At 38.6% G+C, this 12,760-nt stretch overlaps 1 protein-coding gene across 7 annotated transcripts in view; it reads right to left on the bottom strand.

Annotated features, from left to right (window-relative positions):
* Nucleotides 1-151: 151 nt before the first annotated feature.
* Nucleotides 152-12,760, bottom strand: part of pdxdc1 (pyridoxal-dependent decarboxylase domain containing 1) — an 84,447-nt gene continuing 71,838 nt past the window's right edge. For all 7 annotated transcript variants that reach the window (XM_068003234.1, XM_068003235.1, XM_068003237.1 and 4 more), the window contains 6 exons: nt 9,542-9,660; nt 8,446-8,567; nt 7,311-7,403; nt 4,846-4,942; nt 2,286-2,390; nt 152-1,165 (listed from right to left, as the gene is read on the bottom strand). In XM_068003234.1, the coding sequence (XP_067859335.1) occupies nt 864-1,165; nt 2,286-2,390; nt 4,846-4,942; nt 7,311-7,403; nt 8,446-8,567; nt 9,542-9,660 (838 nt within the window). In that variant the 3' untranslated portion in view covers nt 152-863. The remainder of the gene's footprint in view (nt 1,166-2,285; nt 2,391-4,845; nt 4,943-7,310; nt 7,404-8,445; nt 8,568-9,541; nt 9,661-12,760) is intronic.

Raw genomic sequence — 12,760 nt, 5'->3', positions numbered from 1 at the left:
GTTTTTCTGCATGTTCAATGCAAAAGTGTATTGTTTTACAGAATAAATCAGCCAAAACCTTGAAGTCATCATATGCTGATTGCTGTTCATTTAAAAACTATACTTCACTTACATAATGGGAAATGTACTTTCAAAATTTAAGCAGCCAGAATCACATTTCTCAAACAAATTTTATTTGATTTTGTTCAACTAAAAGTCCAAACATTTACTGAATTAAAAGTTATGTTTTTTGCTTGAAGCTTAAATCACATTCAAGCAACAGGGTTTGAGTTTCTTTTAAATTGAGATGTACATAAGTGGATGGTATAGTTAATTATTAAAGGACAAAACCACCAATGTGCAAAATGAACAAAAATAAAATGATCCCCACCCAATTAAATATTGACAGTAATAGTAAAGGTTTACTAATTTTAAACAAAAGTATAACTACAAATTAACCCATTCATGGGGTGATAGCTTACTTCATTGTACTGTAAATGTAGTTAGTCAGGCTGATAGTGTGTAAAGAAGAAAACTAGAGAGATTTCTTACCACCCTACAGAAAACAGAACAATTGCACTTTTTAGATTCAGCCCACTTGACAGATTCTATTTAGGACCAACATTTTAGAGACAATTTGTAATCAACTTTTTAAATCAAACTTTCAATTACAATCCACAGTGGGAAACAGACATGACAATTGAAATTCCTAGTCATGTCACAGCAATGTGCAAACTCCTAATTAAAGGCATACAACAGTAGTATCCTTACTGTACTATCACATGGCACAGTTCACATTAGTAAAGGTTCCATGTTATCCCAAACATAGGACGTGTGCTTTTTCGGTGTACAAAGTCTTACTGTTAAAAGGTTGTTTTTTTGCTTTATCGAAGATTTTCTTTCTCTAAATCCTCAGCTTCTGCTGGTACAGAGGTCTGGTTAACTTGTGCATTGATACCATTTGTATCAGGTTTTCCTTCAGGCTGTGTTGGACCCGGAAGCTCCAAATCACCATTCAGCTGAGCTGAAGATTCAGAGCTTTTATGAACATCGTTTTCAAACTCAAGTCTGGTTGTTTCAGTGAGGGTTTGAGATTCTTCCACTTTTTCTGTATGACCCACTGAAGAAGTTTTGCTGCCCATATCTGAAACAGAAGTCCTGGAAGACCTTCTAAACAGTTTCTGTCCTATTAAGATAATATTGCATTATATACATTAAACAAGCATATTTAATTTGCTACAGTAAGTTTTAGGTTTGAAAATAGCTTCAATGACATCAATATCCATTCTTGCAAAATAAGATTAGAAAATATCCTGTTATTATTGTCCATGATTCCCTCTATAGAGCGCATGATCTCTGCTAAACACTTCCCCTCGGGTGTGGTAAAAAAAAACACTGGTCATCCCTGATCTTGCACTGCCTAGTAGCTGTCTCAAGCTGGATGAGGTTACTGTCTTTTGATTGCATACACTGTTCTCCAATTAGGTGGACAAGTGATTTTGTCAGGCCTCTGCCAATACCTGTCTGTAACTGATAAGAGGTGCATATGAATAACTCAGTTGATTCAAATTTTTTGGCAAGTCCCAGGGAATAGTCTGAGATTGGGTAATCAACTTGCACAGATATAAACTAGTCTTAGTATTGTAGGGTGGAGCATGAGGATATATTGTACAGTGATCACATGCTGTTAAGAGTTGCTCCTATTTTTCAAATTTAAAAAAATATTGCATAGTCCCATGAAATTGAACAGCATTTTAAGTAAATTGATTTTCCCCATCATTTTACAATCCTATTATTACTTATCACACCATACTTACCACCGGAATCAAAACAAATACTCCTATAATCTGAATGACCAATCTCATTAAAATTATAAATCTAACCTTTATTTCTGAACTTTGGTTTTGGACTGTTTTTCATATTGTATAGTGATGTGTGGGATAAGTGTTTAGATTCTAGATTTTTTTTAAAAAACTACTTGTGTCACCACTTTAAGATTCAGTGTCTTTCAGTTTGAGTTTTGACCATATAAAATAAATTTATACCATCTCCTCTCACTACCCAGTACTGAATCCCAACTTCCAACTCACTCCAGCAGCAGAGAGATAGCACTTTGCTGAACCCAGGAAATAATAACACTGTTTATTTCTGATTTTTTAAAAAAAAAACAGGAGAATCTAGATTACTGGTGGATGGACCATTTCTCTGTAATCAACTGCAGATATCTTCAAAAATGAGTGGTTAGTGATCAGTTGCTTTTTGGGGGGTGAAGGAGAAGAACGAGGAAAATAAAAAATGAAACATACCTGGTGACTTATGTTTGGTGCGACTAGCTGTAGGTGTTGGGGGAGGGGTTCCTCCAGAGGTCTGGGCTTTCAATGCATATAGGTTATCTGTTGACTCCACAGAACCTGACAAACAATATCAATCAGGATAACATAACAGAAAATAAAGTGGGGAAAAATGGTAGTAAATATGAACCTACATAAATAAGCACAAATGACAACATTCATTGTTTGAAAACTAATCAGATTTCTGTCTGGTGATGGGTATATTGCTCACCACCACCAGTGCTCATTACTTTCAGAGAAATGTCTGAGTGCTTTAGAGGAGGGTGGTGGTTAGTGACAGGACACTGAACAGGAGGGAGAAAGGGAAGAGGGTGAGGACAGGAGAAAACTTATGAACAATGAGAATATTTGTAGGGGATCCCCAATTGTTGTATTTATTATGTATTTTTAATTTAAACTTATTACAAAATAAACTCTGCATCCTCTCTATCTACATTTTCAACAAAAAACATATTTAAATTCAATACTCATAATTCTGAAAGGCTAAATGCAAAATGATAAAGAACTTCCAGTTTTCAACAGAAGGATTTTTAAAATTAGGGTACATTAAAATGATACTGTTTTAGTCACAATTCAGTTTTGCTTTGTATTCAGCCATAAGGATATATTTCTATTCATTTAACAAATATCTACTCTGTATTTAAACCAATTCTCTTCAATAATCAAAATGTGATTGAATCATTCCTTTTGTTATAAGATTGTAATGTTCAAGTAGTTGTATTTTATCTCATCTTGAAATAGATAGTACCACTACCTTTTGGCTGAGGGCCACAATTCCAGCCTCTCAATCCCAGCATCAGGTGGCTGCGGGAGGCTGGTGTGATGGCAAAAGATAGCAACTGTAGTCTAACCAAGTTCCAAAATGGAACAGCAACAATATATAATTTTCAGATTTTCTGAAGTCCCACACTACACTACACTCCCAACCCAATTCAACTTCTGGAAATTTCCTTACCGATCCAAAAAAAAATCTTTCTTATTTTAAAAAATGTAGATTCTATTGTTTCCAAGTAGGCTGCAGGGATTATCTACATTTTTGGGCCACCCTGTATTAGTAGAATTGATGGCAGAAAATCAGGAATCTACCGGGAGCTGCAACAGAGATTTGTGAGGAACACGGTTGGGCTGTGCATTGAGGAACTCGGGCTTAAGATTACAATATAATCAGTTTTAAAACAATTCCTCAAAACATTTGACCTTTCAGCTAGCATACATCAACAGTTTGCCTACTTAGGGGGGCTGCAGTTTGTGATTGGAATCTGAAATCTTTGTTGCAAATTTCTATGCATCAATAGCCAAGTGATTCTGAATTGCTGATAAAATTTTAATGAAAACAAATGGAGAAAAGAGTGTTCAGGCTCTCTTGCAGTAAATAGCATTTCTATTTGATGGACAAAGGTCCAACAGCATGAATTCTGTAAATTGGTTAAGCATAGCCTCCTTTTCCCCTAAATTTATAGTTCATCGGTTTTATGGTTTTAAAATATTGGAGGATAGAGGTTACAGACAAGCAATCTGCACTGAGGTAGTCGCTGGAACATACCTGAAAATGTCTGCTGCCAGGCTGCTTCTGCAGTTTTAAAGCATTAAAAAATAGGAATAAAGGACTGAAACAGCAGATATTTCCTGTCATAACATTTAAGATTATGTGAAAATTCTGATCAATACAGCCCCTCTTTAATCAATTTATAACTACAAATATCTGTTTCCATTGATATGTGCAGTATATACCATTGCTTGTAATGCATTCAACACTGGAAAATTATTAGTAACAATTTTACGATGGACATGTCCTGTTCTACTCAGTAACATGGGAAAGGAAGCTGCCCTGATGGCTCAGTTGGTACAGAAATCATACATCTCAGACATAAATATCAGAAGGCTCCAGGTTCAATTACCAGTCTGTGCTGAGTTAGCTGATCTCAACATGCTGCTCGTACAGGTACAATAATTCACCTTAGCACCCAGGATATGCAGAAAAAAACTGTAAGCATTTCCACTCCCTTTTGAATACCAGTAACTCCTGTTGGAAACTGCATTTGTATGGACAGGATCCAGCTGGGCTGCCCCCAGTCAAATAGTCTCGAAACACTCACTACCGAGATGCACACGTGAAGAATGGCCAATTGGGTTTAGTATTGGAGGCTGACTGGTGCTGACTACCATATATATCAGAAGTCAATTCCTTCGGGAGAGGAGAATTGGCAAAAAAAACATACAGCAGAGCTTTTGAAGTTGGGAAGGGGAATCTGACAACAATTGGTCCTGGGGTTCTTTATAGTCTTTTTTCAGAAGTTTTATAATAATGGGTGAAATTAAAAGATTTTTGCATTAGAGCCATCATCCATATTTAAACAGTTCATTTACGACCTATGCAAAAAAAAGGAGCCACAATATTCAATTCTTGGAAAAATCAGCAAAAACTTGAAGCAAAATAAATGCATGGATTATGACTAGAATTTAATAAATGAGAAATAAGCTAAAAACAGAACAGAACTTGGAACGGATATCTCACCTCCTGCCAGATTGAATGATCGTCCTTTAATGGTGCTCTGGACTGGGGATAACCAGTTAAGCATTGAGCCAACTACAGGAATCTGTCGCAGAATTCCCTGCAAAGGTAGCATGTGATAAAGGACAATTGGTGCAGAAATAAAAATACAATTTTCTATTATTTTCATGTATCCATTATTTAAAATTGACTTCTTGTACTGTTCTACTTCTTATTAAAAGCTTATTTGTGCTGGATGGACCATTTCCCTGTAATCAACTGCAGACAATCTACATAAATGTGCAAATAAGTAAACTGCAATTGTTAATTCTCTTGATGTGTGTGAATGTCATCACATATCAACCACCATTACTGTCAGAAAAAATAGAATTAAATTCCACTCCCCCACCCTATTCCCGTAGCCTTGCAAATGTTTTCCTTTGAAGTATTTAACCAGTTCCATTTTAAAGACCATGATTGAATCTGCCTCAACCACACCCTCAGGCAATGCATTCCAGATCCTAACCACTCGTTGTGTAAAAATGTTTTTCCTCATGTCACCTTGATTCTTTCGCCAATGGGAACAGTTTCTCTCTATCTACTCTGTCTAGACCCTACATGATTTTGAATACCTCTATCAAATCTCCTCCCAACCTTCTCTGTTCCCAGGAGAACAACCCCAACTTCTCCAGTGTATCCACGTAACTAAAGTCCCTTATCCCTGGAATCTTTCTAGTAAATTTATTCTGCACCCTCTCTAAGGCCTTCACATCTTTCCTAAAGTGCAGTGCCCAGGACTGGACACAATGCTCCAGTTGTGGCCGAACCAGTGTTTTATAAAGGTTCATCATGACTTCCTTGCTTTTGTACTCTATGCCTCTATTTATAAATCCCAGGATCCCATATGCTTTTTTAACCACTTTCTTAACCTGCCCTGCCACCTTCAATGATTTGTGTACATATACCCCCAGATCTCTCTCTTCCTGTACCCCTTTTAGAATTGTGCCCTTTAGTTTATATTGCTTCTCCTCATTCTTCCTACTGAAATGTATCATCTCGCATTTTTCTGCGTTAAATTTCATTCCGCCCATTCCACCAGCCTGTCTATATCCTCTTGAAGTCTATCACTATCCTCCTCACTGTTCACTACACTTCCAAGTTTTGTGTCATCTGCAAATTTGGACTTGGGTGTACAGGGCACAATTTCCAAGTCATTAATATATATTAAGAAAAGCAGTAGTCCTAGTACCGACCCCTGGGGAACACCACTGCACACCTCGCTCCAGTCCGAAAAACAACTGTTCACCACTACTCCGTTTCCTGTTACTTAGTCAATTCTGTATCCGTGCTGCTACTGCCCCTTTTATTCCATGGGCTTCAATTTTGATGACAAGCCTATTACGCGGCACTTTATCAAACACCTTTTGAAAGTCCATATACACCACATCAACTGCATTGCCCTCACCTACCCTCTTTGTTACCTCATCAAAAAACTCTATCAAGTTGGTTAAACACGATTTGCCTTTAACAAATCTGTGCTGGCTTTCCCTAATCAATCCACACTCGTCCAAGTGACTGCTAATTCTGTCCTGGATTTTTGTTTCTAAAAGTTGCGGTTAAACTGACCGGCCTATAGTTGTTGGGATTATCCTTACACCCCTTTTTGAACAAGGGTGTAACATTTGCAATTTTCCAGTCCTCTGGCACCACCCCCATATCCAAGGATGTTTGGAAGATTATGGCCAGTACCTCCGCAATTTCTATTCTTACTTCCCTCAGCAACCTAGGATGCATCCCATCCGGACCGAGTGACTTATCTACTTTAAGCACAGCTAGCCTTTCTAGTACCTCTTCTTTATCAATTCTTAGCCCATCCAGTATCTCACTTAAATCTTCCTTTACTGAGACTGTGGCAGCATCATCCTTCCTTGGTAAAGACAAATGCAAAGTACTCATTTAGTACCTTGGCCGTGCCCTCTGCCTCCATGAGTAGATCTCCTTTTTGGTCCCTAATCGACCCCATCCCTTCTCTTACTACCCATTTACTGTTTACATGTCTATAGAAGACTTTTGGATTCTCTTATGTTTTGCATCGAACTATTCCTGGCCTGCTAATTTAAGATGTTTTCAGAGCATGATGGGAGTGTCCAGAGAACTCTGTGGACATTTTTTAAAATCTAGTTTGATACTGTAATGTTCTACCACTGGACCTGGCTCTGGAACTATACTGTCACTTGTGCCTCAATGCAAAGTGGCACTATAACTGCACCCTTAGTGATTTCTGCAATTATAGTTATTTTGAAGGTTTTACTGAAATGTAACAATAATTAGGAAAGATTACTAAATGTAAAAACAAGTACTTCTACTTAAAAGTACAATTCAACATTGTTACCAATTTTGTTTATAATGAACAACATTTGATATAATCTAGTACATTGAAGTGTTTCATCAAAATGTGTCAAACTTAATCTGGAAGTATTTGTATTTACTTCTTCAAGGAGTTTATCTTCATTGGCCTTCTGCAACTGTCGCTGTGCTTCAACAATTCCTTTTCGGACTACTTCTGTCATGTTCTCCAATAACTTCGAAACAAATACAAGAGGGGAGAATTATGGTTGGTATTAGTACTGGACGATAAAGGTTCAAGTAGTATTTTCACCACACAGTAGATTTTCAGAAACCTTAAATGTGTCTTATATTTAACCTACAGACTAATTCAACTAAGTAAAGGAAAAGCCCTGGTTTAGCCCATTCGAGGAGTGATAGTGGAATACAGTAGAATCTGCTTGTGGTAATCCACAATGGAAGGGTCAATTTTTAAATTCCAAAACCACATTGCATTGAAAGTGGTACTTTCCATAGTTTCCATGTTTGTACAGATCGGTACTGACTACTTTGTAGAAAAGAACATGCGGAAATGTTAATTTATGAAGTGCTGGAGAGGTAGGTACCCAAAATCCATCCCTAATTTCCCAATTGCACTGCTGCTCACTTCCGAGCAGCACTTTAAACACCCTCTCCTTTCAGCCTCCATTTTAAAGAACAATGTTTTGATATGTCTTTATTTCCCCTGACTTAGTCCCAAACCGGCAATTTGAACACAGCACTGCTCAGCAGTGTTATCGAACAGCATTGCGTGGGAGTTTTAAATAGCTGACTGGTAAAGTACAATCCATGGAGAATAAACAGTCATCCAGGAAGGATGAGCAGCACTGAGCAGTTCTAATGGGAAATTGGCGTTAGTGGCTTCATCAATCACAAAACTGGATTTGACTACACTTGCAAACTGCAACAGCGCTTACTTAAATGCAACTGCCCAAATAGAGGGGATGCATGTATTATATACAAATAAAATATGGAGATCTTGGTGGAATTATATTAGAATAAGACAACATATTAAGAATTTATGCACAAGTTAGTTTGAAAATAGCATTGCTTACAACTTTAAAAGTGTAGAGAGTTACGGTGCAGTTCAATAAAGTTTTAAATGACTGTTGGGAGCCATCAATCGACAAAATTCAACATTGAGCATGGTTTTGGAATAGAAAATTATCTTTTCCATTAAACAAAATTAAAAGGTAACCTGGTTAGTTTGGTTGAAAAAGAATTATTGAAACTACATACCTTTGAATTTTCCTCTATTTCTCTGCCTGTGGCTGCAATGGTTTCCACTAGTTCTGGCACATCTAAATTATCAGTGACCATACCAATATAAATGCAGTTCTTCTCACCTCCAAACTCAGGCCCTGCAGTATTAAAAGGTAAATAATAAAAGTTGCACATGGACTGTGAAATTAGCACAAACTGCAACTATAATGCTCCTCGGATAACTGCATTTCTTTAGATTATAATCAGTATGAATTAGAAAATTGGCCACGATGATCCCTTCCTACAATTAACTAGTTCAAATACCAGGAAATTATTTTATTTCCACTTTAATAAAAATGAAATCAAACATTGTTCTTCCTCTAAATGACCTAAACATCCCTGGACTAGGGAGTATAATCAAAGTGAGCAGCTATGGTTTCCTTGCTGATCACTATCCAGTGAATCCTGATGCAAGCACACAGGTATGGTGTCACAAGAGGACAGAATTAGGCTTGGTTATGATGCCTTCCTCCTTCCATCCCATGTTGATGCTTACCATCTAGGCTCAAAAAGGAAGAAATGCAAGGTATTGGAGGGTCACTGCTTCCCATAGAACTGCACCCAATCCTGAGCTGTTGGCTTCAGCTAAGAAGGGTTAAGGGTAGAAGGTGAAAAAAAATCTCTATACCAGAAGTCGCCATGTTTGTCCACAGGCCAAATATAAAGGTTTACTTTTTATTAAACTCTATCTTAAAATATTGTCCAATAATAGAACACGTGACATCAGCAAAACAAAAATAATAGTTTGTTTCTGTTAAGCTATTTTTGATAGAAATGAAAACAGAAATGGTGTTCCCAGTTGGACCCCATTGGATCTTCCTTCATTCTACTGATGCCTGTCTTGCATTTTATCCTTCTAATTGTACAATAAACCGTTCTAATTTTCCCTCCTTTGTAGGATGTTTCTGATCTCTTCTTGGTACTTCCCCACGACAGCATGACTGAGGCTGGAAATTCAGTAGTGGAGAAACCCAGTGAACCCACGACCCTCACTGCATGGTGCAGCACTTGTGCTATCTTCTAGCCAATTTGCTTTACACATTTTATCCTATAGGTAGAAGGGCTTTCTGACCTGTTGAGAACATCAGATCGGAGTCAAGTTCCTTCAATTTCTTTAGCAAACCAGTAGCAATATTTTCCATCACTAGTAGCTGTTTTTCTGGATCAGGTTCTTCATTGTCAATTTCATACCTGCAGATAATTTACACAGTTTGGTATTATAAATTAAACTCAACTAACAAGAGGCCACAAAGGCGTTGTTCAAACTTACCATTTCATATTTATGTTTATAAGGGGAAGGAAAGTTAGGGAGGATTCAAAGTACTTCCCTCCACATCCCATCTACTTAAAAAAAAGTGATTAAAAGGCACATCAAATTTCTCACCCCATCCAGCCAGGTTGGGTCCCCGTGAAGTCACTGTCGGGGAGGAGCCTCGTGCCTCTGGGAATGGCTCCGTTCATTTGTAAAGGGGGCTGCAACTTTGCATCAATGTCAGGGCCATTCTGGAGCCACCCAACCATGGGAAGACACACTATGTAGAAGTTTGCAGTCCTGATAATCAAGCCTTTCAAGTTGAAAGTGGATACTTTGCGATGGGAGGGAGGGGAAATGATAAAAAGAATATTGGGGGAAATGTGCACAAAATAAATGTGGATACGAGTTATTTTTGTGAATTTATGATAAATGTATAGCACAAGCCACAGGAATCTTAAATGCAACATATTGATGCCAAAAACACCCTTTTTAAGCTGACCAGAGGAAGAACAATGTTTGATATTTATTTATTAACGTGGGAATAAAAGCATTTCCTGGTATTTGAATTAATTAATTGTAGAAAGGGATTTACGGATACCGTGGCCAATTTTGTACTTCATATCGATTATAATCTAAAGAAATGCAGTGCAGTTGACGTGTGTATGGACTTTCAAATGGCATTTGATAAAGTACCACATAATAGACTTGTTAGCAAAATTGAAGCCCATGGGACTAAAGAGGCAGTGGCTGCGTGGATACGAAATTGGCTAAGGGACAGAAAGCAGAGAGTAGTGGTGAACGGTTATTTTTCAGACTGGAGGGAAGTATACAGTGGTGTTCCCCAGGGTTCGGTGTTAGGATCACTGCTCTTTTTGATATATATTAATGGACTTGGGTATACAGGGCATAATTTCAAAGTTTGCAGATGACACAAAACTCTGAAATGTAGTATACAGTATGAAGGATAGTAACAGACTTCAGGAGGACATAGACAGACTGGTGAAATGGGCAGACACATACCAGATAAAATTTAATGCAGAGAAGTGTGAAGTGATTCATTTTGGTAGGATGAATGAGGAGAGGCAATATAAACTTAATGGTACAATTTTAAAGGGGGTGCAGGAACAGACAGACCTGGGGGTGTACGCACACAAGTCTTTGAAGGTGGCAGGACAAGTTGAGAAGGCTGTTAAAAAGGCATACAGGATCCTTGGCTTTATAAACAGAGACATAGAGTACTAATGCAAGAAAGTTATGTTAAACCTTTATATAACACTAGTTAGGCCCCAGCTGATGTAGTGTGACCAATTCTGGGCACCACACTTTAGAAAAGATGTCAAGGCCTTAGAGAGGGTGCAGACGAGATTTACTAGAATGGTACCAGAGATGAACGATTTCAGTTTTGTTGAGAGACTAGAGAATCTGGAGTTGTTCTTCCTTCGAGCCGAGAAGGTTGAGGGGAGATTTGATAGAGGTGTTCAAAATGAAGGGGTTTGATAGAATAAATAAGGAGAAACTGTTTCCAGTGGCAGAAAGGTCGGTAACCAGAGGACACAGATTTAAGGTAATTGGCAAAAGAACCAGAGGCGACATGAGGAAAAAAAAATTTACGCAGCGAGTTGTTATGATCTGGAATGCACTGCCTGAAAAGGTGGTGGAAGCAGATTCAATAATAACTTTCAAAAGGGAATTGGATAAATACTTGAAGGGGAAAAAATTGCAGGGCTATAGGGAAAGAGCAGCAGAGTGGGATTAATTGGGTAGCTCTTTCAAAAGAGCCGGCACAGGTACGATGGGCCGAATGGCCTCCTTCTGGACTGTATTACTCTATGATCTGAGGAGCATTATAGTTGCAGATTGTACTAATTTCACAGCCCATTTTATTATTTAGTTTAATACTTTGAAACTGTAGGCCCTGTGAACTATTGGAAACCACTGCAGCCAGACATAGAAACAGAGGAAAATTCAACGGTATGTACAGTTTTATTAATTCTTATGGTAACCCGGTTAGTCTGGTTCAATATAATTTTGTTTGATAGAAAAGATCATTTTCTATTCCAAAACCGTTAAAAAGCCACATCCTAAAAGTGCGTTTTCACTTGTGTTTAAATCATGTGAATCTCTCTTGCTACCGATATCCCTTAAAACTATTTTTTTTTAAATGTACCAATGCATAATATGGGACTATGTGCAGTAAAACCTGTAAATTAGGGACACCTAAGGGAGTTGCATAAGGTGTCTTTTATTTGCAGGTGTCCTTATTTTCAAAATGGTAAATTGTATGTGCAGTAAACCGGATAAGGCAAATATCCCAGGATTGGCTATATCTCCTGCAGCATTTCTTTTTTTTGCCGTCACCTGGGATCGTTCCTAATTCTGGTGCCCTGCCAGCAGGATGTGATTTCAGTTAATTTTCTCTTTATTGGGTTTCCCAGTTCATTGCCATCCCAGGGTCCTTTTCCATTGAGGGAGGGATGTGGGATGTCCTGATTCTGGGATCTGCTATGTTGGCAGCCTGCACAGGTCAAGGTGGCTACTGTAAGGCCAGAGTGCCTGGGAGATTCCGGCCAAATTTGGGGGGGGGGGGGGGGGGGAGGAATTAATGTCCTGCAGACCACCGTCAGGGACCCTCTCCCTCTGTGTTTGAAGTGCTGGGCAGTGGGTAGGGGGCTGTTGGTAGCTTAACAGTACCTGACATACTGCTGGAGTAGGGGTGCCAACTCTCTGGTTGGAGGCATTCCTGAGGGTTTGATCACATGATGTGCTGACCATGACTTCTACAAATGTTATTGGATTTACCTTATATAGGTTGAGTATCCTGTAGTTGAGAATCTTGATTTGTGGTTTTGGGCAGCAGCTGTTGTGTGAGAAGTACTAAGAACCAGGGGGGGGGGGTCACCCGTGAGCAGGCGAAGAGGGGAAACCGAGGGCGGGAAAAAGGGGAAACCATTCTCTTCATCATTTCCCCCCAAGGCCCATCTACATGATTTCAGCACCCCCCCCCCCCCCCCAACCAAACCCCCAGCGATTTCAGGG

Source organism: Heptranchias perlo, chromosome 22 (genome assembly GCF_035084215.1).
Source record: "Heptranchias perlo isolate sHepPer1 chromosome 22, sHepPer1.hap1, whole genome shotgun sequence".
In the NCBI taxonomy this organism is placed as follows: domain Eukaryota; kingdom Metazoa; phylum Chordata; class Chondrichthyes; order Hexanchiformes; family Hexanchidae; genus Heptranchias; species Heptranchias perlo.
This window is presented reverse-complemented; position numbering and strand designations above follow the sequence as displayed.